The following is a 27,627-nucleotide window of genomic DNA, read 5'->3' as shown; positions in this document are numbered from 1 at the left end:
CCACAAGTCTGCTTCTCCCTCTTCTTCCACCCCTCACCCCTGCTTGCTCTCTTTCTCTCGCATTCATATTCTCGCTCTCTCAAATAAATAAATAAAATCTTAGAAAAAAAAAAAAAAGGAAAAAGAAGTGTGCCCTGGACTCAAGAAAGCAGATTTCAAAAGGGTGAGAGGGTCAACAGGTCAAACAATAAGCCTTTTATAAAAAAATATAGGTCATGATGTACTAGAGATTTTAACAAGATAATGTTAATTATCTGCTTTCCAGTAATCCTGATGGGCAAGAAACTGCATACATAGTCAATAGCAGGAAGAACTGGGTTGAAGACAACATTTATAAAAATTAGGACAAGAACAAACAAAGGAAGACACGAACCTGAAAGGGCAATTTCTCTCAGTCATTTGGAAAACTGTTATTGAGTGGTTCCTCTATGCCAGGCTTTTTGCTACATGCTAAGGAGATAGCAACAAAAGACATACCTAAGCTTTCAGTCCAGCAGGGAATACAGACATCAAGCAGGTAATTAAAAGTGTGTTGAATCAGCAAACTACAAATAGAGGGGAACTTCTTCAGCTTGACAAAAAATATCTATGAAAATCCCACAGCTAACATCATACTTATTGGTAAAAGAACTGTTTTCTCCCAAGATCGGGAACCCCAAGCAGACAGGGGTATCTGCTTCCTTCTAGTTGGCATTGTCCTAGAAGTTTTAGCCAAGAAAAGGAGATAAGAAAAACAAAAAAGGCATCCAGATTGGAATGGAAGAAGTAAAACTACTTGCAGTTCCACAGATGACATGACTTTGTAGTTAGAAAATCCTAAGGAATCCCCAAAAAACCATTAGAACTAATGAATGAGTTCAGCATGATGGCAGAATGTGAGATCAATGTATGAAAATCAGTTTTATTTCTATACATTAGCAATGAAAAATCTAAAAATAAAATTATTTATAGTAACATCAAAAATACGATACGTAGGAATAAATTTAACAAAGAAAGTACAGGACTCCTACACTGAAAACAATAAAACGTTGCTGAAAGAAATTAAAGAAGATCTAAAACAATGGAGAGAAATCTCATGTTCATGGATCAAAAAGCTTTAGATTGTGAAGTTGGCAATATTCCCCAAATGGATCTACAGATTTATGTAATTTCTATCAAAATCCCAGCTACCCTTTTTTTCCCCTGAAGAATTTGTCAACCTGTCCTAAAATTCATGTGTAAATGCAAGGAACCCAGAATTACCAAAGCAGGCTTTTTTTTTTTTTTAAGATTTATTTATTTATTTATTTGACACAGAGAGAGAGAGAGAGAGAGATCACAAGTAGGTAGAGAGGCAGGCAGAGAGAGAGGGGGGAAGCAGGCTCCCTGCTGAGCAGAGAGCCTGAGATCCCAGGACCCTGAGATTGTGACCTGAGCCAAAGTCAGAGGCTTAACCCACTGAGCCACCCCAAAGCAGAAAACCACGCTGGAAGACTCATACTTTCTGGTTTCAAGACTTGCTACAAAACTGTATTAATCAGCACAGTGTGGTACTGAATTAAGGACAGACATATAGATCACTGGAACAGAATGGAAAATTCAGAAATAAATCCTTACATCATGCTAAATGGACTTTTGAAAAGGGTGGTAATACAATAAAATGGGGCAAAGATTAGTCTTTTCAACAAGTGGTGCTTGGATAACTAGATATATACTTTCAAAAGAATGAAGCTGGACTCCTACGTTACACCACATACAAAAATTCCCTCAGAAAGGATCGAAGACCTAAGTGGAAAAGGTAAAGTATAAAACTCTTAGGAGAAAACCACAAGAGGATTATTCATGATCTTGGATGAGGCAATGATTTCTTGTATATAACACTAAAAGTATAAGTGACACAAGAAAAAATAGGTAAATTGGGCTTCAACAAAATTAAAAATTTGTGTTCTATAAATGATATAAGCAAGAAACTTAACAGACAACCTGTAGAATGGAAGAAAATGTTTGCAAATCACATAGGTGAAAAGGGACTTATAACTACTATGAATATTATATATATATATATATATTTACAAATATATAAAGAACTCTTACAAATAGGTAACAAAAAGGTTAAATGAACCAATTTAAAAATTTAAAAAGTTAAATAAACCAATTTAAAAATGAACAAAGAACCAGAATAGACATTTCTCCAAAGAAGATATACAAATGGCCAGTAAGCACTGAAAAGATGTTCACCATCATGAGCAGGGAACTGCAAACCTAACCACAATGAGGTATCACTTCATACTCTCTAGGATGGCTCTAATAAAAATGTCAGACAATAGTAAGCGTTGACAAGGATGTGGACAAGTCGGAACTCTCATTCACTGCTGGTGGAAATGCAAAATGGTGCAGTGGCTCTGGAAAACAGTCCCTGAAAATGTTAACGTAGAGTTACCAAACAACCCAACAATTCTACTCCTAGATATACACACAAGTGAAATGAAAACACACATCCATGCAAAAGCCTGTATACAAACATTCATTGCAGAATTATCCCCAACAGGCGGAAAGCAGAAACAACCTAAATGAGCATCCATCAATGGATGAACAGATGAATAAAAGATGGTATATTTACAAAATGAAATGTCATTTGGCACTAAAAAGAAATGAAGTCTTGATATGTACTACCACAGATGAAAGAAACTGGTTACAAAAGACCGAATATTGCATGAGTCCAATTACATAACCTGTCCGGAATCGGCTGATTTATGGATTCAGAAAGCCAATTAGTGGCTTCCCAGGACTAGAGGGATGGGGCTAACATAGGAAGTGACTGCTATCGGGCATGGGTTTCTTTGTGTGGTGACAAAAAATGTTCTAAAATTATATTGTGGTGATGGTTGCACAGCTGTGTGACTACACTGAAAACCACTGAACTCTGTATCCCAAATGGGTAACTCATTATGATGGGTGAATTACATTTCATAAGACCTTAAGAAAAGGTAAGGAGTGGACAACAATAACAATAAAGAATTCCGAATGTTATGATCCGGCCAGTGTGACAGTGAGTAAGTAACATGAGAACCCAATGGGGTTAAGACACAAAGGATCAGGACTTATGTAACTAACCCCAGGACTGAGCAGACAGTAGGGGCAAAGGACCTGAGGTTGGGGAAAGAATGAAACATTGGAGGGAATAAAGGTAATGCTAGTGTGGTGGGAATAGAGCACAGGAAGGAGGAGAGATACGAGGTATGGTTAGGTAAGTGGGCAGTAGGCAGATGGTACATGCCACATTCATGACTTTAGACTTTTCCCAAATAGCAACAGGAAGACATTGAGGGGTTTTAACCTGGGGAGGGCAATGATTGGATGTGAATCTTATTTTTTATTTTATTTTATTTTATTTTATTTTATTTTATTTTATTTTATTTATTTGACAGACAGAGATCACAAGTAGGCAGAGAGGCAGGCAGAGAGAGAGGAGGAAGCAGGCTCCCCGCTGAGCAGAGAGCCCGATGCGGGGCTCAATCCCAGGACTCTGGGATCATGACCTGAGCTAAAGGCAGAGGCGTTAACCCACTGAGTCACCCAGGTGCCCCTGGATGTGAATTTTAAAAAGTGTGCTTAGACTGCAGGAAATCGACTCGAGTGAAGTGGGTGGATATAGGGAAATCAGATAGGGAGCCAGTGTAAAGTCAGGGAGAGAGACGGTGTCTGAAAAATCTAAATTGAAGAAGTTTGAAGGGAATGTGGGAGGTGAGGATGTGGAGACAATGAGCTCTTTTATGAAGTTTGGCTGTAAAGGGAGGAGATGGCATTGTGGCTGGAAGGGAATAGGAGATGGAGGAAATTTAAGAGATAAGCATGTTTCAGTGGGAATTGCATGACTCCAGAAATGGGGGGGGGGAGAGAGATTGATTGATTTAATATTCAGAACGCAGAGGAGAGAATTCATCCTATTGGATCCTTGTGAAGGGGGAGATCCAGAACATCCTCAGAGACATATGCCCTCTAGCATAACAGGAGGAAGGTGGGAGATGGTTATAGATGAAAGAGAGTTTGTAGATTTGGAGGCAGAACTTCTTCACCCTCCTGCCTCCAGTTCTGCACAGCAACCCGTCTGCCAAGAGTGACTAGATCTACTTTAAGAGTATGATGTCACAGGACCGTGATTAATGAGGAAGACAAGGGAACACTCTTAAGGATGATGATAGACATTAGTGAAAGAGACTGAAGCACACAGAACCATACATCTTATATTATACTTCCTTCTTACATAATGTTCAGAACAGGAAGTATAGAAAGATTGGTTAAGAGGGACTTGGGACCCTGTGTAGGAGGAAGGATAATTGGAAAAAGTCCAGTTATTTCAAAAGTTCAAACTTTAGCTCCTGCATGTTGAATTAGCTCGAAGATACAACTGAAGAATCATTCCTGACATTAGAAATCATGCAGATTAGAATAGGAATTAGGCAGACCAAAAATGGGAAATATTCACATGCCCTATTTTTAGAAAGAAATGAAAGGGGAATTCATGAAAATACAGGTAAGTCTAAATAACTTGGATCTCTGTGAGGTACGTTAACTTGTGTTCATTAAGAAGCACCAAGAGTTCATCAAGGAAATATTTATGCTAAAATATTTCTTTATGGAGAGATTGTCTCTTGATTTCAAGGTACAGAGTTAGGAGATTAAAGAAATGCTATTTATAGAAATTATAGGGTCCCCAAATATGTTGATCGCAGGACGGCTGCCTAGGAGAACTATGTATTTCAAAGGGACATTGGCATATAGACATGGTCACTGGTAGGTTTCAGATGAGAATCAACAGGAATAAGTAAAAAGAGAGGCCTCAGTGAGGCAGCAGAGCTATCTTCAAGGATGTGAAGGTCTGGCTTGTCCAGTCTTTCTTCTGCAGTGGTTCAGAGTAGAGCTTGATGCATGGGTGGAAAGTATGAGGGAAGTAGACTGTTGTCTCTTGATAAAATAATACCTAACACCCAGAAATGTCCAAACATGAGGAGCACAAAATATTGAGCACCCCAGTCCTGGAAGATTCCAGCAGACTATTGGGGCTTGTGCTACAGTAGCATGGGATAGGGGCTATGTATCTCTGGGGTCTGTTCCCTGAAAATAAACATGTAGAAGAAATGCGACATGGGCATTAACTTTTCAGCACACTCATGCTAGAGTTACAGATGCTGACGGCTACAGATGTGTGCACAGCTGCAGAGTGAGGCAATGGTAGAGCTGAGACTAGACCCAGCTCTCCTCTCCCCAGGCTCTGGTCATTTCTGTTGCTCCACACATTAGCCTTTCCTGTGATGAGTGATTGCCTTTCCTCTTTGGAATTTAAAATTAAAAATTTTAGAATGAAACTGGCCTGCTCTTTTACACCACATACAAAAATCAACTACAAAAGGATTCAAGACTTGAATGTAACACCTGAAACCATAAAACTCTCAGAAGAAAACTTTAGGGTTAAGCTCCTTGACATGGATCGTGGCTTGACATGGATCATGGCAATGATTTTTGGATTTGACACCAAAAGCAACAGTGACAAAAGAAAAATAATCAACTAAGACTGATAGGCATTTTTCCCAAAGAATGCATACAAATGGCTCACAGGTATATGAAAAGGTGTGGAACATCATTAGTCATCAGGGAAGTACAAATCCAAGCCACAATGAGACACCACCTCACATCTGTTTGAATGGCCATTTTAGAAAAGACAAGAGATAGCATGTGCTGGTGAGGAGGTAAAGAAAAAGGGATCCCTTGTGCACTGTTGGTGGGAATGTAAATTGGTGCAGCCACTCTGGAAAGTAATATGGAGTTTCCTCAAAATATTAACAGTAGAACTATCATATGATCCAGAAACTACTTCTGGGTATTTATTGAAAGAAACAAAAGCACTGACTCAAAAAGATATGTGCACCCCATGTTCATTACTTACGACAGCCAAGACAAGGAAGGAACCTAAGTGTCCATCAGCAAACGGATGGATAATGAAAACGTATTTTATATATGAGGGAATATTACTAAGCCATAGAAAAGGACATCCTTGCCATTTGTGACAACACGGAGGGACCCTGAGGGCATTATATGAAGTGAAGTAAATCAGAGAAAGAAAAATACTGTATGATCTTACTTATATGTGGAATCTAAAAACAAAACAAAACTCAGAGATACAGAGAACAGATTGATGGTTGCCGGGAGTGGACGGTGGGATGGTGGGCCAAATGGGGGCAGATGGTCCAAAGGTACAAACTTCCAGTTATAAGATAATTAAGTCCTGGGGATAGAATAGACCACACTATGGCTATAGTTAACAATACTGTATTGTATATGTATTTGAAAGTTACTAAGAGAGTAAATTACAAAAGTTCTCATCACAAAGGGAAAAAATGTGTAACTATGTGTCGTGATGGATGTTTCCTAAGCCTTTTGTGGTAATCACTCCATAATATATAATATATCCAATCATTATATTGTACACCTAAAATGAATACATTATTAAATGTCAATCATAGTTCAATTAAAAAATAAATGAATTAATAAATAAGAGTTGTAAATCCCTCACTCATGACTTTCAGGCCACACTCTTTCATCAGTGTCCCCTGGTCATTCCACCCATGGTTTGGATGAAGCCTGCCGCATTGGCCTTGAAATTCAGGGGCCCTGAGCAGTTCAGCCTTGGCTCACACAGATAAGGTCTCTGTAATCTCTAGGCAGGCTCCTCCCAGGGCAAGAGTCTTGTGTGCAGTGCCTACAGGAGACAAGGAGTTGTGCTAGAAGGAAATGATTCTAGAGCTGCCATGTCTTACCTGGACTCTGGGGTCTTCTCTACTCCTCGCTTCAGTTGTACATGACCAGGTTCATCCACTGAGAAATAAACATCATCATTATGACATAGCTTAAAACTTGTTTGCTTAATACAGAGCAGGGCAAATGGTACCCCCTTCCTTGAAAGACCTCAGTCTAGTCTCATCAAAACTTTCCAGCTAATTCCAACCCAGCAGGGGGTCTCAAGCCCCCATCGCAACCTATCTTTTGCTACTCCCTGAGGAGCTAAGCAGTGAGAGGGATAGCTGAGGTCGACCAGCTGGCGAGGCCAGGAGGCTCTCTCTAAAGCTCACGGGGAGTAAGTTTAATGCACAGTGAGCTCAGCAGGTGTTCCTCAGTTCCCTCTTGGATTTATGACGCCCACATAATCCTCTGCTTTATTAAGCTATTGGAAAAAAATAAAATCTGTCTGCCAAGATCCTAAAGCAGCCTTGGCAGCCCGTAATATATAAAGGCAGTAATTGGAGGCAGCCGGGCCGACAGCTTGGCTGGCCTTTGACAGACCAGCCAATATCCTCGGGGAGAAAAATGCCCCCTGGAATCAGGAGAGGAGAGGTGACCTGGGACTGTGCCCATGTCTGGGAGGGGAAGGCACCTCACCTCCATTTCTGTCAGGTAGAGTCCTTTCCCATCCTTGGAGAGGTTCTGGAAAGTCTCTAAAGAGGAGGAGAGGAACCAGGATAGGTCAAGGGAGATAAAGGCAAATATGGCGACTCTATGTAAAGCACATACTCTCTCTCTCCGCAGGGTGCTGGGGCTCCGTCCTTGTCTGTTCCCAGCCCGCTCCACCCCTGAGGGACAGCTCTCTGTGACTACACGTGGCTGAGGGGATGTGTGGGCCTGTCTTATAAAGTATTCTACAAGCACCCTTTGGAGAACCTCCCTTGTCCAACAGAGAATTCTCTGGAGGTTTATGCCTCACCCTTCTCTCTTATGCTCCCAGGGCTCTGGTCTCTCAGTCTTCCTTAACTGCCTGGCTCAGAGCTGTGGGATTTACAGTGATGTACCATGCCAGGGATGCGATAAAGATTAGGATGAGGCCAGATGCCACTTCAACCCCAAACACAACTCTATACAAAACTATATTATGGCTTGGGGTTTCACAAAGGATTTCCTTGAAAAATAAAGGGGGGGTAGGCTGCTAAGAAGTGTCCAAATATCTGACCTACATAGTAGAATTTCTGGAGCCTTGGGAAAGCCCCCCTCCCCCATCTATCACTTGTGTGTGAATTCCTTCAGCAGAGACCGCACTCGTTGCAAGACTATAGTGTAGGTTTAAGCTATAAACAACATGGAGATGGGACACAGTGAGTTAAATGAACCTTGCTCCTGAAATAGGCATTAAATAGGGTGGTGAGGAAATGAGAGCCTGGGATAGGGGACTGTCCTGGACAGAAAGAGTAGAGAAGGGACGCAGGGGACCCAGACGGCGTCTACCATTACGCAGGCTAATGTTGGCTCTGCCTCGTGGAGCAAAGGCTCCTCATGCAAGACTCCAGCCCACTCTGTTACTGAGGCCTGGCCTAGGCCTGGGGCAGGAGTGCGTTCCTGGTCCTCTCCTATGTTTCTTGGTCACTATGATGGTCTCCAGGATGTCGCCCAGGTGACACTTACTTGCCATGGCTTCAAGTCGCAACAGGAGGCAGACCAGGCTAGGGAAGCTGACCCTGCCGCTGTTGTCACCGTACCGGAGGGTCATGAGTTCCAGCAGCTCGTTGCTGATGGAGGTCCCTGCAAGGAAACCTGGGCCGCGGGGTGGGTTAGTGAGTGGGAGGAGGCTGGGAGCATGCCCCGTCCTCTCACATGCAAAGTCTAAGAAGCCACCTGGGGTGGTGGCCTTCTACCACTGTTTCCTATTCCGTCTGGCTCAGAGGCCAGTTCACTTCATGTTTTTACTAATTCTCCAGTTGCCCCCTTCTTGGCTGCTGGGCCCCAGTGACATTGTTCTGGAGTTTGGCCGGAGACCAACTCCAGAGACTCAAGACACTGACTGCTCTGAGGACACTTTGGCCTTCACGATCCACGGATAATTCCCATGTGAACAGGCAGCTTCCAGGAAACCAGGAGTTTGCTCCCAGCCCTGCCTCCATCAGGGCTCTCTCGATCGGTGACCTTGCAAAACAACCTTGTTCCCTGACCCCATGACTGCCTGTGGGTCTCAGGTGTGAACACTCCTAGTGTGAGCAAGTGTGGTCCCTGGAAGTGCCAGATTCCCTCCTAAGTTGGCGGATCAGGAAAGAGGCTGGTCCTCCGGGAGGAGACCAGAGTCAGAAGGTGGCCACAGGTGGGTGAGACACAGGCATCTTGCTCTTTGGGGGCCTGGTTGTCTTGTGTGTCTAATTATGAGCTCTGGGAGGCACCAACCCCATAGCAGACAGCAGCAAACTGGCAAATGGACGTGCCTATAAGCTTTCAGGGGGCAGGCAGAACCTTGCAAGCCAAACCATCCATCAACTGGGTGAGCCTGGCAGCCTGTTCTCCAGTATTAATAAATAGGAATTCGAATGCCATTAGACCATGTGCTCCCCGGCTTGCCACATGCAGAAATCACCCTCTTTTCTTACGGGACCTCCACTTTCCGTTCAGTTATCTGCTTGGTCCCTGAGGACCTTTTAGTTGGATCCCAGCCATTTCTATCTGTCTGCCTTTTCTTATTCTGGAGTCATCGGTGTGGTCTCTTATAAAATTTCATTTTCTTCTGTAGCTATCCAGGCGCTCTCCAAGTGCGGTCCCCAGACGAAGAGCATCGGCCTTGCGTAGAAACCTCTTAGAACTACAGTTTCTTGAGCCCCACCCAAGCCCTCCTGGATCAGAAGTTTTGGATGAAGGATGAGGTGGTTTCACAAGCTGTGCTTCTACAAGCTTCCAGGGGGTTCTGGTGCCCACTCAAGTTTGAGAACCACTGCTCTCCGGCAGGAAGAATTAAGGGGAGGACAGGTGCTAAGGCAGGGAGATGCTTCTCCTGCTCTCCAGGCTGGGGCCCCACGGGAGGGAGAGCCGTGAAGTCTCTCCTTCCAGCATTTACCTGGGGGAACCGGAGCTTACATTTTCTCAAGGAAGGTGGCAATTTTCTGACTTAACCATTTTATAATCCATTTCCCCCACTGGGACAAGGCAGATCACAACTCCTGATCACAGGGCAGTGGAGACGATCAAGTGAGAAGACAGGAGTACAAGTTCTCCCTGAACCCTAAAGCTCTTAGACAGCCTATGGTGTATCCTTGTCATCATCCGAGGACTGAAAGCTCTGGCCTTCTTGAAGCAGACAGATTTCACTTCGCTCCAACCTCTGGGAGGACAGTGCATCCACCTGTTCATAGGGCTTTAACCCCAACAGACCAGAGGTTGAGATGGAAGAGTCTCGAAGGCCAGCTCGAGTTCTGGGAGGGGTCAATTATGTGGGGTCATCAATTATGTGGGGTCATTTTAGCACAGTGAGAGCTGTTTGGAGGCAAAAGGCAATTGGGAAAATTGACCAGCACACGAGAACTCAGGTTGGGGAGGATGAAGGTTGAGTCGTGAGCCCGGAGGCCCGCAGAGGCTGGTGTAAGCCAGGGGAGGCCACAGGAGCTCTGTTCTCTCCTGACCCTCAGCTCTACTGCAGCAACCTTGCATACGGCATGCAAGGGGTGTGTCTCTCTCTCACACACACCCCGCCATCACCACGGCCCCGATCATGACAGCTCCAAGGGGCCCCTGCTTTACCTGCATCCCTTACAGCCTTCCACAAATCCAAACTCAGGAAAACTCCGGAGCGATTCTGGATGTTCTGGAAAACTCTCTGTTTCAAGAAAGGAAGTAAGAAGTCCAAATGAGTGCTCTCACCCACCTTAAAGAGGACGTCCTGGGGAGAGATCCTGGAAATCCCTTTCCCATTCCCGGAGACTGTTTCAATAAACTTTGAGGGGACCCAGCTCAAAGCAGCTCATCTAAGGTCCCAGGGGGTGGGCAGCAGTGGGCGCCGCCTGGTGAGGCCGACCACACTGGCTGCCTGCTGTGGAGCTGTGGGGCTGTGGGCCTCTCTCCCAACCCCCTTCTGTCCTTCCCCATCCCCCAGACTGGGCTCCTGACACGTGGCCGCTTGCTGCGTCTGGGAGGTGTAGAGCTCTCTCAAGACTTTGCATACAGTGGTGGTTAAAAGCACAGAATCTGCAACCAAAACACTGGGTTTAAATCAGCATTGACTATCAGCTGTGCAGCCGTGGCCAAGTGACTTCGTGCACCCTGGACTTTCCGACCTCTCCCTGCTTCTCACCTGAGCCCTGATCAGCCCTGCCCTTCTGGGGTGAGAAACAGAAGCTCGGCGTGCAGCCGCCCCACGACGGCACTCGGGCTCCCTGTCTGGGTCTCTGCTCAGCTGCCCCACCGGAGCTGTTTCAAGGCAAAATACTCCCAGCAGGGATGCGACCCAGGCCCGTGGGGGCAGCGATTACTGTGAAGTAGAAGCCCAAGAACGTTTTCTGGCTTCAGTTGGCTTTTGGCGAGTGTACGGAAGGACTTCAATTGGGAGTCCCTCGCTCATTCAGTAATTCATTAGTTTGGTCATTCGTTGGGCATTTTTGAGTGCCTGCTGTGCACGAGGCACTAAGAAAGGCACTGGGGGAAGCAGAGGAACACGACAGTGTCCCTGCTTTGCAGTCCAATGGGGGAGGGGGGACATATCAGCCATTACAGTGCCCTGTGAGTCCAAGTCAGGGACTAGGGGATAATTCCTGAAATGCCCCACAGGAACACCTTATTATTGTGGGTTCGGGGGGATGTAGCCAGGCCTGGGGGCAGGTGAGCCTCCCCATGAAGAGTTTCCTGAGGCTGGACAGTCAAGGGTGTCGGTCCTGGCCGGACTCTGAGCCTCCCAGCTGGGGGGGAAGGAGCGAGTGGGAAGAGTCCAAGGGCGCCTCCTGGACCCCAAGGCAGGGTCCCAGCTCCAGGGACAGCTCTGATGAGCTTAGACCTTGTCCTGAGAACAACAGGGAAGCCACACTGAGGCCACAGGCCACATGTGTGATCTTGTTGTGTCTGGCCGGTGGACAGGAAGGGAATGAGACAAACGGGTGCACTGGGGGAATGTCTCAGGGGCTGGGAGCTGGGAGCAGGGGACAGGGGGAGGGAATTCTGGCTGGCAGTCTTAGCTGCCACCCATGGTAACCCTCTCTCCTTCCACCTCCCAGAGCACCCTTCACCCTGCCACTTGCTCAGCCATTGCCTCGTGTCTTCTAGTGGGGCGTGCAGCCTCCCTGAACAAAAGGCGAGGCCTCCTGAGGGCAGGGCTGAGTAGCACTTCTTTCGCACCCCTCAACCCTCTGCAGGTCGGACACCCCGTAGATATTTGCTAAACAGGACACAAAGAGAACAGGCCGGTACCTGGCAGTGGACAAGCCGGCCCCACAGCCTTGCAAACTCCTCTAGCTCAAGCCGCCCGTTCACTTTCAGCTGTCGGGGAGTTAAGAGTGCACGTGCATAGTGTGAGGGCACAGCGGTGAACAGGGCCCCGCCCTCGGCTCCAGGAGAAGTCCCTCCATCAGCTAGTAGCACCGTTAACCATCAGCCCGCTGTCACCTGGGTGCGGCCCCACCCCAGTGGGCCTCCACTGTGTCTGCAGGGGCCCGGCTTAGCTTCATTTTGCAGAGGAAAATGGACAAATTGGAAGGAGAAAGAAGCCCTGAGAAAAGGGGGCCAGCATCACATGCACCCAGGGGAAGAGAGATCCAGGACCACAGCCTGCACTGGCTGGAGGGGGGCAGAGGGGAGTGGGGAAGAGCACAAGGGGGTCCCTGCAACCCCTGAAGCAGCACGAGGGTGCAGATGAGTGGAGGGAACCTGCTAGAGCCAACCCTGGTCACCCCACAGCAGGAGGATGGGTTTCACCAGAGCGAACGCCAGGAAAAGCATCTCTCTCTACGTTGCTGGAGGGGAGCAGTGAGTGGGCAGAGGGAGAGCAGAGCAGACCTGTCTGCTTTGCAGGGCTCTGGTAGATACCACATTCCCCAGGGTGAGCTGCCCCAGGCTGTGGGGGGCCGCAGGGCCCTTCTGCCTCATTTTTGGGGATGGGCACTGTCTCCAGGTGACTCCAAACCAGGGCCAGCAGGCACAGGGCTTGATTTAGGATTTCAGCAAGAAGGGCTCTTGTGCGACCATGGCGGCCTCCCGTTCCCGATGGGGTCTTGTTAAGAGTGAAGGAGCCGGGATCGGTCTCACTCCAGGGAGGCCGCATAGGCCCACTGAGGGGAAGGTCCCAGGGTGCAGCTGGGAGCCAGGCTCTCGGGGGCGGCCAGGGGACAAATGGCTCCTGGGAGGCGGCCGTCGGGACCGGAGTCGGGAGCCCTGGGTTTAAGCCCCAGGCCAGCTGCTGGTGCCCACGGACAGCTGTGACTGTAGCCGTGCCACGGCGGCGCTAACGGGGTACTGTGTAGACCAAGGCGTTTTCTCCAAGTTCCGGCGGCTGTTCTCTTTACTGAATTGGGGCTCGTTGAACAAGGGATTTAAGGAAGACTCCCCCAGGGTAAGGGGAGGGGTGGGAGGAAATTGGCCCCCATTGGTGCTGCCGGGAGGCCCTGCAGAATGAGGTTAGAAGAACACAGATTGGGAGGCTGCAAACTCTTTCAAAACCAGGCACAACTTCGGGCAGGCTGTGGGATGACTTAACAGGCTGCCTAGGCTCTCCAAACTCCTCTCTCTCTCCGTGTGATGGATCTAGTCTTGGCACGCCAGGATGCTTGATAAGTGCTAACCATTGACATTGTCACTGTGGTTGTTCGGGAGAGGCAGTGAGTTCGCATAGAATCGGCAGGAACCCAGGCGCTTCTGCCAGCCAAGCCCTTAGAACCGAAGAAGAAGAGAAAACACTGCAAAGCGAAAAGCGTTCCTCACGTCCTAATGAGACCCCCCAGGGCAGCCCAAAGAGCAGACAGGCCCTTAGAGCTGCCCGAGGAGGGGAGGGAGCACAGCAAAGGATACGTCCATCAGCGCCACGATGCTCCGGCACTCATCCAGAGAGAACGTGTGCCCCGGCGTTCCTGGGGAACAGGAAGGATGGGAATGTGGGGGGTGGGGGTGACAGTGGATGGGTTTGGCAGTGGGGGGAGGGTAGGGACAGTGGGCTTGTGGGGTCTGAACTGACCTGTCAGGAGCTCCTGGTTGAGAAGGCTCTGAAGCTGGGCGGCATCCAGGTTCAGTCCCTGATCCAAATGAGAGAGGAAGACAGGAACCCGCTCAGTGCCCAGGAGCCAAGCGGCACACCTGCCTTACGCTAGAGAAGCGCTCAGACTTCCAAGCCCTCTGTTCCCACCCCATGCCCATTGAGCCTGCCATGAAGCCTTTCCCAATTGCTCTGGGTCATGAATGTCTGCAGTGCTCATTGCTCCTGACATTTGATACCACCTGTGGGTCGCCTCGCCTTTCTCTCTTCCTTCATTATTGGACTGAAAGCAGCAGTTGCCTCCTCCCCACCACACCTGGCACTTGGGAACCCATGGGGGAAGGAGCCAGAGTGAGGTCCCTCAGCAGGTGGTTTTGCAAAGCGGGGCTGGATCAGGTGGAAGAAGGGGTCTCGTTGGGTTCTTCCGAGAACACACATCACATAAACCCACAGACACGCTGTCCCCAGGGTTGGCCTCACCACCTAACTGAAAGCAAAAAAGCAGCCCCTCAGCCTGTCCTCTGGGGAGGACCCCTTTGAACGTCCCTGAGAAGAACATGTGGCCAGTGTTTGAAATCGGCCCTCAAGTCATCCCTCTAACATCCCACTGGCTGGGTTATATCAGGAAATCCAGCATTATGTGCCCACTATTGACAGAGTTTTTTCCTCAAAAGAATCATGGCACCCAACCTGCAGAGCAGTTGGCAAGGAACTCTAACTTATGTGGAGTCACCTCCTAGAATACAAGTAGCTTTGGGACATGGACCATGTCTCCTTCCTTCTGCATGTCTCTCCACCCTAGGACACTCCCTGACCTGGACCAAAACGTCTGAGGAGATGAAGATAGGAATGGAGATGAAGACTGCCTTAAACAACTACCCAAAGAATCGCACATCTCTCTCCACCACGTCAACATAAGATGCCCGAGGACTGACGCTTTGTGTTCTCAAAGCTTAGCATGGAACTTGGAATGTCCTAGGTATTTGGTACATTTGCCAGTTGGAAAAATGGATAGATGGGCATGACTCGGCTCAGAGGCTGAACATGTCCTTCCTTTCTCCCAGGCAGACCCTGGGTTATAGGACCGTCACCACTGTCATGGCTGATGAAGGTAACTGCCGGCAGTGGTAGTGCATCATCGCATTCCCTTAAGGCTAAACGGATACAAGAGATCTGGAGATAGGACTGAGTGGGTGCATACACCAACATTTGCTTTCAACTTTCCTTTGAGGATACAACCTCTGAGGGTAGTTCACAGATTGTGCAGAATGATGCCAGCTGGGCTCTGTTCAAGGGTGCTCAGCCAGGGGGTGAAAAGGGGGTGCGGTCCAGTCTATTCCAATTCTGAGCTGTGCACCTTGGTGCAAAGCTGCCTGTGTCTTTTATTTTAATTCCTACAAAGGCCCCATCTGGGCTACCAGTTACCCTCTATGAGGAGACATTTGGTGGTTGTTTGGAAAAACCCTGATTAGAGGGAATCTGTACCATTTGTCGTATGACAAATTATATTATTTATTTCAAATGTGCAGGTGCCTGAAACATGCCAAGGACTTTGCCATCTGCCCCTGAAGGAAGCCTGGTCTCAGGTATCCTAATTAGGTCCTGCTGATTGCCTTGGGCAGTAAACTTAGTTTGGACATCTGCTCTGGGGAAGCTAATCTGTCTTAATTCAACGCAGATTGACTGAGCACCTTCTCCGGGCCAAGGACAATGACAGATATTGGGGACAAGGAATGCATATGATGCCATCCTGGCTTTGGGAGCTCACAGACTGGGGATAATCATCTGGGCAGATCTTGTCTTGCATCAAGTGAAGTGTCTTCTGAATCAGCCCAGATGTGGACCTGAATCCTGGGCCCATATTGATGTCAAGGAGGTCCATATTGAGCGGCTCCTTGAAACGTATTCCCCTCGTGACAGGCACATTCTTCATTTCTCCTTGTTTTTCCCCTGGGCCCAGGCTTCCTGAATAATTCCCTTTTAAGCTGCCTCCTAGCTACCCCATTAACCCTCTGAATGACTGGCATCCTTCCTGTCCTTGGCCTCTGCCTGGCACAAGAGTGGCAGGGTACACATGGCCACGTCTATCTATCACTTTGCTCTTCCCAAACCAACATGACTATTAATGGCAAAAGGCCCATCGTGCAGAGCCCTTGGCAGCTGTTTTTATCCTGGCACGTCAAGGAGTTCTTTATAACGGTTTATTAAACCATTAAGAAAATCCTCTGTGCACATAGGTGGCTTGGCAGGAAAAATACCATTGGTGCTTTCTGGAGCTGGCTAGCTCCTGGGAGGAATGATGCCAAGGAAGGTGGCAGAGCAGAAGGAAAGATTTCAGGGGGGATTGACAATTACTTGTTTAAAGATTTAAAAATACCACCACCCCTGACATTAGCCCCACCCTCACCAAGGTCTGCTTTCCAGCCCGGATGTCACCCAGCTCGGGGTGTCTTCTCTCCAGTGTTTGGAAGCCAGATCAGTTCTGGAGACATTCAGGGAGAGAGGCTGATAAAATGACCCACCAAGTCACTTTTCTTCTCTGTATCCTGATAAGGGCCTGGGGTCCCTCCATCACTCGTCCCCGTGCTAGGTACTGTACCTGTTGAGTGTATTTGTGGAAGATGCTTTCCTGGGAGCTATTTTCTGGAAGACTCGCCTGGATCAAAGGAAAAATAGTCAATACCAAATTTATGGGGAAAGAAGCTATCCGTCTGGTGCAACGAAGGCACGAGAACCATTCCCCTGGGTCTGAGACAGAGGCTTCCTCCAGCAGTCAGATAAAACTTGTAGGGGAACGAGAACACCAAAATTTGTGGAAGGAAGATGACTGTTTCCAGCTTGACCTTGGAGGCTTGGTCTTTCCCACTCTGCCCTGCCCATTGGAGCCTCATTAGCTCATTATGGTGTCTCTATTTTCATCCGTCAATGAGGTAAGAAGGAGACAGAAGTTCTTGGGGTTAGGATGCAGCCAATGAAGCCCGCCAGTCAAACCTTCACATACCTACCTTTAGTGCCGTAAGGTTGAAATGACTGTCCAGGTTCCTAGAAGAGCAGGGAAACAGTGGGACAAGGATGAATGACTCACTGTGTAAAGGAAGGTTGCAGTGGAGGACACCCGAGGGTGGCACTGGACATTTACACCCAGGATCTGAGGGAAGGGCCCTCAGCACAGAGGGATGTGAAGGGGACAGCCATGACAGCAGACAGCTCAGCACCGTCACCGCGTGTCCAGTCTTTTGACCGGCCTTCCTCTGGTCTGCACACCGTTTAGCCAACGGTTCTTTGCACAACCGGATACACACATACAGTGACCTCCACTGCCAAGACGGCAGATAAGCTTGGTCTTATGTTCCAATTTCGGTGGAGCTGTGGCTATCTGGCAGACTGGACTGAGGCACCAGCCCTGCTCAGTTGGAAAGATGGCCGTGACTGCAGTGATACCTGCCTCATGCCCAACAGGGGCTAAGGTGCCCAGCAGGACGTGTACTTGCTGACCCCAGTCTTGACCACTGACTTAGCACTAAAGACTCTTCACCACTGAACTCTGTCTTTCAGGCGCATATTTCACTGTCTCCTGGATGCATCCCGCCCCCGCTCCAGTCACATTTCAGACAACCGCCATGCCCGCCACGGACAACTTTCCTGTGCATGTGGCTGACGTTGCCTATACTCCAACAGGCCCTGGGCTCACCCCTGTCCCTGCTTCTGCTCATGCTTTTTTTCTTCTACCTGCACTACCTTTTTCTTTAAACATCAGACTACATTTTCTATCAAGGACTAGCTCAAATGCCATTGTCTCCAAGAGGCGTTCCTCAATCCCTCTTGCCCGAGATGGGTCCCTCTCCTCTGTCCTCCCGTGTGACTCTGCATTTCGGCTGAGCAATGGCCCCATCCTGTTCATGGTCTCCTTGTTGGGTCAGACTCTCTCACCACCCTTTGTGGTGAGCTTCTTGCAAACAAGGCCCGTGCCATGTCTCCTGCTGACATAGTACCTGCTTCCCAAGATGATGCCACGGGTTTTTATAAAATTAAGCGAAATCAAACATTTAGAAGCCCAGAGTTTCTGTACCTGTCACCACCTGGCATTTTCAGGAAGATTCGGAGCAAAAACTCAACAGCTTCGCTGTGGGCAGAAGTAACCACCACGTAGGTCCCAGGGCTCAGACTGAAGCGCTTAGTGAGGCTGCTCTTGGTTTTGGAAACTATGCCCTCGATAGCATTTCTGAATTTAGAAAAGAAGGTGGGTGGCAACTTCTCGTACGGCTGGAACTGGAGGAAAACATGAAGATGGTTAGAAAGCCCCATGGGTTGTGTGGACCCAGACCCCAAGAGAGACCCACCACCTTCCAGACCTCTCCATTCACCAAAACTGCATTACAGGCCCTGAAAAGGGAGACGGTGCTTACCTGGATTTTCAGAATGCCACAAAATTTAGACTAGTATTTAATATAGATGCTAACACCACAATGAATGCAGAAAAAAATACGGTACATGGTTTTATCTCATTAAATCCCACAGAATCCTGGGTTTGGGGGTTTCTCTCTCTGCTTATAAAGACTTCCGTGGAAACCAAGGAAATTTTCGCAAAACTGAATTACTTTTGGAGCCCCTGACATCCCTTCTCTCCTGAACCTTCTACAGGACCCTTTGGACTGTGTAGCTCTGCAGAGTTGGACTCCTTCATTCCCTCCATTTTGTCTTCCCAGCAGAGCCCCGGAATTCCTTCTCATTGGAGAATAACCAGCTCTGATCATTTTCCTTTTCTTTCAATATTTTCTTAGAGACAAAACAATAAATATAATGCAGTTCCCATTACCAGATGTCACATACATATTACATAATAAAAACCCCTTACTAAATAAATTTTCCCCAATACAGTCAAGCACGGGGATTCCATTTAGAGTGGTTACGCAGCGTGAAATGATTATTTGTGAGCTCTGCCTTGGGGAGCAACAGGGAGAAAGGGGGAGTTTCTTTTCAGGGGGTGGGAGCAGGGCTGGTCTACAAGATGAGACAGGAGACCCGTCACTGCCCCAGGTAGGCAGCAAGAGCTGGGTGCAGCCTCCAAGGTGATTTTGCTGATGCTAACCATGGCCCCAGCAGGTTTGGAGTCTGAGTTGTGTGAGCCCTTCTGGCAAAAGCAATGATGGGAATGATTCTTCTCCAGAAAGCCAGCACTGTCCTGTGGCTCTGGGTATGTGTGTGTGTAAGCACACGCATGTGCACGTGGGGAGGCACTATGTACAGAAGAGTGTGGGCCTCCTACAATCCAGAATTCCCCTGCTTCCCTGCTCTCCTGCCTTCCTCTCTCCATTGGACTTCTGCAGCCTTGTCCGGGCTCCCTATCCCCCAGAGCAGGCTTGCTCAGTGGCAGGCAAAAGTGTGAGTATGTGGCACGATGGGAGGTTCTTGGTCTAGTGCACAGAGACCCAGCATCCAATTACTGCAGGCCTATTTGCACACCGACTTGACCCTGTAGTTCTAGGGATGGGGCTTGTGCCTTTTCCTGGGTCAAATCTCTACTCCTCTCTCTAGCTCTGGAGATTTGTTCCTTCCACCCGGGTACCTCCCTCGAAGCCCTTCCAGAAATTCTACTCCCATGACCCAGGTGCTGGAAATAAAGATCAGATCCTGAACCCAGCTCTGTGGCAGGGCCACTGGTGTCAGCGGCTGCCTCGCTACCCAGTTTCTTCCTGGGCTTCTGAATTCCTGCTTAGAGAACCCCTGTCCTGGCCTCTGTCTACTTGTTGGGGTACCCCTGGAAAGGCCTAGAGGAGCTTCCCTGGACCAGAAGCATGCTATGGATAACACGTGTTGGCTGTGGCTACATCCTTGGTCCCCAGGCACACACACTTCACCTGGCAGCCATAGCCCCGCAGAGCCCACATCCATTTAACTGGTCTGTGTGCCTGGAACTACATCTGTCCTCCATCCTTACTCTTAAATCACCCTGTACCAATGCTGAGAATACCGGCTCAGGAGAGGTGGCAATTTGGTTGTAAGAGAAGCTAGCTATGGCCTGCAGGTACATTTGCAGAGGGCTCACCCTGTCTGTGGTGGATTTGGGGGCTCACAAAGAATAGTAGGCTAATGTCCCCCCAAGATGCCATTAGCTCTGTTTCTTAAAGAGGAAAGAACTGCCTGCATCGGTCTTATCCATCAGAGGCCAAATTCTCGAGGATGGTTTCTTGGTTGCAGCCCCTCTTAGATTTCAAACCAAAGAACAGCTCGAGGGGTCCAATCTTTCGACCAGGACAGCAAAAATATGTCCCGCACGGTTGATCTGTTTGGAGATTCTAAGTCTGTGTCGGCTACAGACAGACCAAGACTAAATTTGCAGCCACGGAACAGCAAGAGAAGTGCTGAAGATACTGGTGTTGGAAGGTGCGTGAGGTTTACCAACACACAGCAACACAGGCGAGAGAAGGCGCTGAGTCATACCTGGGGGTCGACCTGCAGGGAAGAAAAAGAAAGGCAGGTTCAGGAACCTAAACCAAAACACAAAGGTAAGCAGATCGCAGCAGGCCGGCTCCGGGCCCTGCGTTCCTTCTTCCTACGGTCAGCCTGTTCCCTGCACACCCCACGGAATGGGAGCATTACTCATTCCTGGTGCAGAGTTGCGAAGAGAACACCTAACCTGTTGTAGGCTGTAGGGAGCTCAAGGGGGAAGGCAATGGAGGGGGAGAATCTCCCTTTGTCAGCTCAGTCACGTGTGGTTACTCTTTACAGCAACGGTGATAAAATCAAGGGGAGAGTGAGATGTCGATAGGGTGGGGGTAAGACAGACACGGGATCAGATGTCAGTTTCCCAGCGTCAGGAGCTCCAGTGCGAGGAAACTTCTTTTATTCCACCACGCCCCTGTAAAACATGGCGGGAATTTGTTCTAGGCCTCCCGGTGTTGGTAGGGAATGTATGTGTGTGTCTGAGTAGGGAAATACCTACATTCTGTCTTTCCGTGTGGCAGAAGGAAATACTGAGATGCAGGCCCATTTTTAAGCCACCTTGCCATGCGTAAGGTGCTTCCCTGTAACCCTGAAAGCAGACCCCGGGACCCTGTTTTATGGATGTGGAAACATTCCCAGGAGTGTAAGGAGCGGAGGTGGGAAGAAAGCAAACTGCTTTGCTTCCTTGGTGACTAAGATCCACCGCCCAACACTGCCATCCACTGTTGGTGTGGGTTTCAGTGCTTTTCCCTTACTGATCCTACCCCCCAGTCCCCCACAACCATGCGCACAGACCACTTGATTTGCCCAGGCAGACTTCTCTGGAGACTGAGAGTGAGCCGGAAGGGAGGTGGAAATTTCCAGCCTTGGAGGGGGGAGGTTTGGGGTGAAGTTGAAGTGGCTTGTCCACCCTTGTCCTTTTTCCCCACCTATTGGTTCACCACCCATGTTTGTTATGATGGAAGGAGAACGGTGCTCACGTAGGAGTTGGGAGTCACGGGACCACCCAGGACCAGAGCACTGTACGTAGCGGTCATACAAGCAGCACGTACCCACAAACACCAGCAGAGCCCGCAGACTTCTGAGAGTCTGGCGGCTGGCATGCACAGAGTATGTTTCTCAGCTAAACTGTGAAAGAAACCCAAGTGTCTCTTGAGTTGCTATAGCCTGGACAGTTCTTTTGTGTTTAACTCAATCAGGATCCTGAAAGCTCCACTGGGACCTGCAGGGAGCCTGAGGAGACCACAGGTCTGAGTGCCTTTTTAGCAAAGAGCACAGCTGAGAAACGCATCTCAGGCTGAAGAGTAGACAAATGGGCTTGGCAGCATTTAAAAATAGGTAGGATTACAATTGGGCCAGGTTCCTGAACTCTAAAGATTTCAGGAAAATCAGTTAACACAAGTCTGTTGTGATGCCCAGCTCTGGGGCACCAGACTCATAGATGGCAATGGGACCAGCATCCCTAGCTGTGCACTGAGGCAGCCCTCTTTCCCTCTCTGGGCTTCTGTCTCTCATCAGAAGAGGGCAGTGGTCCTCATCAGGAGAGAGCAGCCGGACTACCCTCTCCTGCTACTCCTTCATTATGAGAGAGAGAACTAGTCAGTCCTGGCTGGGTAGACCAGATGGCTCAATTCCTCCCCTTCCCCTTTCTTTTGTTCTTCTCAGAGGTGAGTTAGGAGACTCTAAGAATGAGAGTCCTTTCAGAATGCACCTGAATCACTTGGGATTCTTGGCTGGAAGCAAAGGAAACCAACCAGGGTGGGATGAGCAAAAGTTATTCATGAGAAGTCTAGAGAACGCAGCTGGGAAAGTGGGTGGGAAGCAGGGTGGAGAGCTACGCCCAGGATCTCCCTGCATGGATGCTGCTGGGCCCCAAGATTTGCTGTGGATAATCCTTTGGCTGGTCCCACCTCAAGAGTCCAAACCCAGAATGACCAAGATTCTGGGGATGGAGGAGGTGGGCATGAGAGGAGCACCTAACTGGACAACCCTGGCTCACACATCTACCCCTTTGCATCCAGGGTCTGGGGAGAGAAAATATTTGGTCTCTTTGGTTGCTGTGGTGGGAAAAGAGGTCCTGCCTTCCACCAAGTGGAAGAGTGTTTAGGTGCCTGGTGGTGAGGACAATGACAACCGTCCACTGCTGCATCTTTCAATGTTCTTTGGTGGCCTCAGGAGGTTTTAGACACCTCAGAAGTACTGTGCCAAACCCCAACCATTTCTTTCCCATTCATTTCACAAAACTGGGAAGTAGAAACATGGTTAGAACAGAACCCAAAGAGCTCTCCTCCTTTGAGAGCTGGAATCATTGTTTTCCTTCAAGCTGTGAGCATCATGAGGAAAGCAAGCGTCTAAGCCCCACTGAGAGGCTGGAACCTGGGACCAGGAGTTCTGGTATCAAGTACTTCCCCATCACCTCCTCACTGTACCTTGGGTGGGTCGCTTACACTCTCTCAGCTTTGACTTCCACATCTATAAAAATGGTTTTTGAGGCAATGAATGTGAACACACTTCAAACTCTGAAACACGGTATCACTGTGAAGTCTTCTCACTGGCGTGAACTACAGCCGGGACTCAAGACTGCTCCAGCATGAGCAGAGCACCTAGGAGCCTTGCCTGGCACACATGGGCTGACCTGGGGTTCTGACTGTTGCCGTCAGCTCAGTGAACAGGAGTGGAGATTATTCCCAGAGATGCTAAATTCAGAGCCCCAGCCACAGAGGTGATGGCTATGTTTGACTGAAGGCTTGGGGGCAGCTGGTGCCCAATCCCCAGCTCTGCCATTAACTGAGACCTTGTCCCTCTACTTGCTAAGCCTCAGTTCCTTCAGTCCCACCATAAAGACAGGGAACCCCAGAATTTGATGGTTTTGGGATCTTAGTTACCTTAGTCCAGAGAGGGTGCGGACTATATGATTTAAGAACCATTTACTTTATCTCTGGGTTGCATTAAATTAGCTGGTAAAGGAGGTGGGAGCAGAGGTATCAGATTTTCTTTTACAACACTTTTAAGTAGTATTTTAAAAAACGAACTCCCTGATGACCTCCTCACAGGGGTGTGTGTGAAGACTTGTGGGTGGAAGGATGGTCCCCCAGGAACTGCGAAGTTTGTTGGGAGTGCCATGAGGGGAGGGGAGGCCAGGCGGGGAGGAAAACCTGACCATGGATGAATGGCCAAGCAGATGCTTGCAAGCCAACCACCAAGCTATGACTGAAAGAGAAAAACATGCCTCCTGGTTTTATAGCCAGGATTCGTTTTTTAGCTTAAACTCCTCCCAAAGTTTAGTCAATGACTATCAAACTTTCCTGCACATAAACAGCACCCAGGGAACTTGTTACAAGGTGGATTTGCAGATTCTGTTCAGATTCAGAAGGTTTGGGATGGTCCCAGGAATCTGCATTGTTACAACAGCTGGTCTTGGACTGGACTACTTTTTGGCTGACAAGCATCTGAGCCTGCAGCATACCAGGAAATGCTAAATGACACCGGAAGGAGGCGTGTCCCACTATAAGCCTGGTCAAGACTGATCTCCTGTTAGATTTTAATTTTAATTTTAATTTTAATTTTAATTTTAATTTTAATTTTAGAGTTGAACTAGGTGAACTCTAGGGCCCTTTGGGTTTGATCTCTGAGGTAGTTCAGTGAAATCTCCCAGACTGGTCAGCTGCTCTCTCTGCCCAAGGAATGCACAACTGTCTGAAAAGGTAAGCCCTGATGCAGGCCGCCTTACCTTGAACACCTTGAGGCTTAGTGGAAATTTGTCTTTTGCCTTTAAATTTTGCAGGATGACGTTGATGGACATGAAGGCATTGTTGCTTTCCATGCCCTCTGGCACAGAGAAGATGTACTGCGTGTCCCTCAGAAGTCCTTCTGCATGAGAAAGAGCTGTCATTGGAGCTCAGTTTGGCTTCTTTAAGACTCCTAGACCAGGGCCATTGCTAGACCAGGGCCATGCTGGTTCAGAAAGCTCTTGTGGCTTGTGTTAGGAACTCTGGATTTGGAGACCTAAGGCTTCGGGTCCCAGTCCCCACAGTTACCAGTTGTTGCACAAGCTTCTTCATTTTGTGAGCCTCTGTCTCCTCCTCTTAACAGCAAGGAGGGGAAGTATGTTCCACACTTGGTGAAAATATTTCCTTAACTGTAAAGTTGAGGGCTATTTTTATCATAAGTGGAATGTCAGAATTCTCAGGTATGTATGAGCTTGTGCATTGGTGATAACCATCAGATCCCGAAATGCTAATCCCCAAGCACCAATGGAGACAGAAACAAACAGGCAGAGGGATGGCCACTCACGGTACTCTACTACCCAGGTGTGCTCATCAGAGCCAGAGCAAGAGACAGAAGTAAGGTGACTAATTAAGGTAGATTCAAATACATGGAAGAATGAAGACAAGTCAAAATAGAGAGGAATGAATGCACATCAGCAGGGTCGCAGGTTGGGAAGCTCTGAGAGGGGAATGGGGAAGCACAGAGGCTCCTCCTTGTGAGGGTTGAACAAGATGATGCATTCAAGGGTACCTAGCAGTGCCCAGTGGGTATCTGCTTGCTGGCTCCCTTCCCTCTTTTCCATGCAAAGAATATCTAAGAAGAGCCCCAGTGTATCATTTTGCATAGTTCATTGATACGTGCTATATCCAGGGAAGGGAACTTTGGCCCCAAAGTCAGCTGAAGCTCTGGAAGGTCAGTCAGTTGCCCAAGTGTGACTGGGAAGTTCCTCAGAGTCCACCCATGGCCTCCTGGTGCCTAGGTTCTCTGACCAGCAGGGTGAAGATCCTGGAGTTGAAGAGAGGGGCACCTGGGGGTCATTCAAGCAAGCCATTCTCAACAGGCAGGTGCCAAGGAGAGGGAATGGTCATGTCTAGGTGCAAACACATGCGTCCTCTCTCTCTCTCTCTCTCTCTCTCACACACACACACACACACACACAGACAAACTTGTTTGCATAGCTTCCCCTCACGAGGATGTGTAAGGATACTCAGGTTCATGTTCACGGGGAGCTAGTTCATTCATCTGTGTGGCAAATGGGGAGCAGGAGGTGCGGGGAGAACATGTGACCCTCCCAAGGTCACACTCAACAAAATTCATCTCAGGGGAACCCAAGTCCAGGCTCTGAGGTGCCCACCTCCAGGATCGCAGGGTGCGGCGGCAGGATACACCCACAAACATGGGGCAGGAACATTCTCTTATGTCTGGATGGTGCTTTATGGGGCAAAGTGATGGTTTAACCCAAGCCCTGACTTTTGTCTAGTGTTCTTTCCATAGCTCCCCAGTCCCGAGTAATTACTGAAGAGCAGTGAGCCTGTCCTCCTCCTGGGAGGTAGGTGAGTAGGACGGTGGGAGAGCATGACAGGGAAGGGGAGGCCCATGTGAGATTCTCCCACCCAGCCCACCAGCAACTGTTTCCCTTGGAGAACAACTACGGCCCCTTTAGACTGGAAGATTTCTCTCAAGTTCAGGCTGATGATCTAGAATCAAAGGCCACTGATGGGGCGCCTGGGTGGCTCAGTGGGTTAAAGCCTCTGCCTTCGGCTCAGGTCATGATCCCAGGGTCCTGGGATCGAGTCCCGCATCAGGCTCTCTGTTCAGCAGGGAGCCTGCTTCCTCCTCTCTCTCTCTGCCTGCCTCTCTGCCTACTTGTAATCTCTGTCTGTCAACTAAATAAATAAATAAATCTTAAACAAACAAACAAAAAAGGCCACTGAGACTTGAAGCCAGGGCAGGGCTAGGGCTGGCTGCTTCCATCTGTCAGAAGAATTGCCGACATCATAACTACCTGTGGTATTTCCAAGAGTTGGACTGTTCTTGAACATCATCTGGGACCATCTTTCATGAGGCACGTTTCCTTGGTTTAGACTGACTGGAAATTGGTTACATATATGCAGGCAGGAGAAGTTGTCTCGGAAATCTTGACATGACATCCTGTTATAAGCAGATTATAAACATCATTTTACTGGTTTTGTCCCTAGGGTGGAGGTGCCCTTCTCTCCAGTCCACCTTTGTCTGTCAGTTCCAGTATTTGTGGACTGACCCCTATCCTACCCAAAGACCAGAGCCTCAGTTCGCCTCACGCACTGTCAAGGATACTTCTCCCTCCTGCGGGAGAACATTTTAAATGTTCTGACTGAATAAAATTCTGAATAAAATTCTGGGTGAATAAAATTCTGGGTTCTGCAAATCCCTCTCATGGCTGTGAAGGACGGCTGTTGTCTCTCTCTGCTCTGCGTCCCATGTGGTGCCAGGAAAACTACTGTTTCCTCAGACCCACCACCAAATTCATTGTTGAGATCCTTATCAGAATAAAATGGTCTCAACATCTAAAATCCCACCTTGTATTGGCACCCAGTGCCCATCCCGTTATCCACAACTGACAAGTTGTCGGGCACTACACCTGAAACTAGTGATGTGCTTTATTGGCCAATTGAATTTAAATTTTAAAAAAGGGCAAAAAATAGGAAAAAAAAAATAAAATCCCCCCTTCTACTGTGACCAAAGTAGAGATATTGGCAATATTTTTCTTTTCTAATTTACATTTGTCTCTCTGCTTCTTGATTCTGTAGACCCAGTCTCCTTTTCACACATGCTAAATCCATTTGAATATGTTACTAAGTAAACAGTGTAACCTCTCAGGGAAATGTCCTTATTATCCTTTAAGATGTGAGCACATGGCTGAGAATGTGTTTTTTAAAAAATCTGGTCCTCTATAGCTGCTGGGCGAGGACACAGATGTCTCACCCAGAGCTCTAGAGTCAGGGCTGGGAGATTAAGACCGAATTGCTCTTTTGGAAGACTGTGGAGCTCCAGGGGGACACTGTGGGTCCTAACACACAGATGTGATAATCAGGAAACTATTGATTTCCAGGAAACTATTGATTTCAAAGCTTGGGGGCCAATATTCCCTTTACCATTAACATTTCCTGGAAGTTCCAGTATTTCAGAAATGAAATCCCTTTCACACAGAGAGAAAGCACACAAATAATTTCCCATCCAATGCTTGTGTGTCTTGGTGGAAAAAAAGAAATAGTCTCCTTCTACCTAGGTCTCTGCAAAGCTAATCCCTAGTCCCACCAAGGTTTAGGAAAAGGGGTAGGGATTGAGGGTGTGGGCAATAGGTAAAGCTTTAAAATGTAGTTTTAAAAGAAAAATACCAAAACTCGCCATCTTCCTTATTCTCATACAGCCGTCTTCTTTGTTGGTCAGGGATTTTCTGCCATTCCGGGGACCTGAACGTGGAGACA

At 48.3% G+C, this 27,627-nt stretch overlaps 1 protein-coding gene across 1 annotated transcript in view; it reads right to left on the bottom strand.

Moving 5' to 3' along the window:
- Positions 1-6,825: 6,825 nt before the first annotated feature.
- Positions 6,826-27,627, bottom strand: part of CAPN13 (calpain 13) — a gene marked incomplete at its 3' end in the record, with an annotated part of 50,947 nt that continues 30,145 nt past the window's right edge. The window contains exons 8-20 of the mRNA XM_080813666.1: positions 27,538-27,612; positions 26,166-26,311; positions 24,123-24,262; positions 20,390-20,401; positions 18,018-18,217; positions 16,954-16,990; positions 13,931-13,988; positions 13,768-13,826; positions 12,175-12,243; positions 10,519-10,594; positions 8,428-8,556; positions 7,414-7,469; positions 6,826-6,852 (exon numbers count right to left, since the gene is read on the bottom strand). Of these exons, the coding sequence (XP_080669792.1) occupies positions 6,826-6,852; positions 7,414-7,469; positions 8,428-8,556; positions 10,519-10,594; positions 12,175-12,243; positions 13,768-13,826; positions 13,931-13,988; positions 16,954-16,990; positions 18,018-18,217; positions 20,390-20,401; positions 24,123-24,262; positions 26,166-26,311; positions 27,538-27,612 (1,084 nt within the window). The remainder of the gene's footprint in view (positions 6,853-7,413; positions 7,470-8,427; positions 8,557-10,518; positions 10,595-12,174; positions 12,244-13,767; positions 13,827-13,930; positions 13,989-16,953; positions 16,991-18,017; positions 18,218-20,389; positions 20,402-24,122; positions 24,263-26,165; positions 26,312-27,537; positions 27,613-27,627) is intronic.

Source organism: Martes martes (assembly GCF_963455335.1).
Source record: "Martes martes genome assembly, chromosome: 9".
NCBI classification, from domain to species: Eukaryota; Metazoa; Chordata; class Mammalia; order Carnivora; family Mustelidae; genus Martes; species Martes martes.
This window is presented reverse-complemented; position numbering and strand designations above follow the sequence as displayed.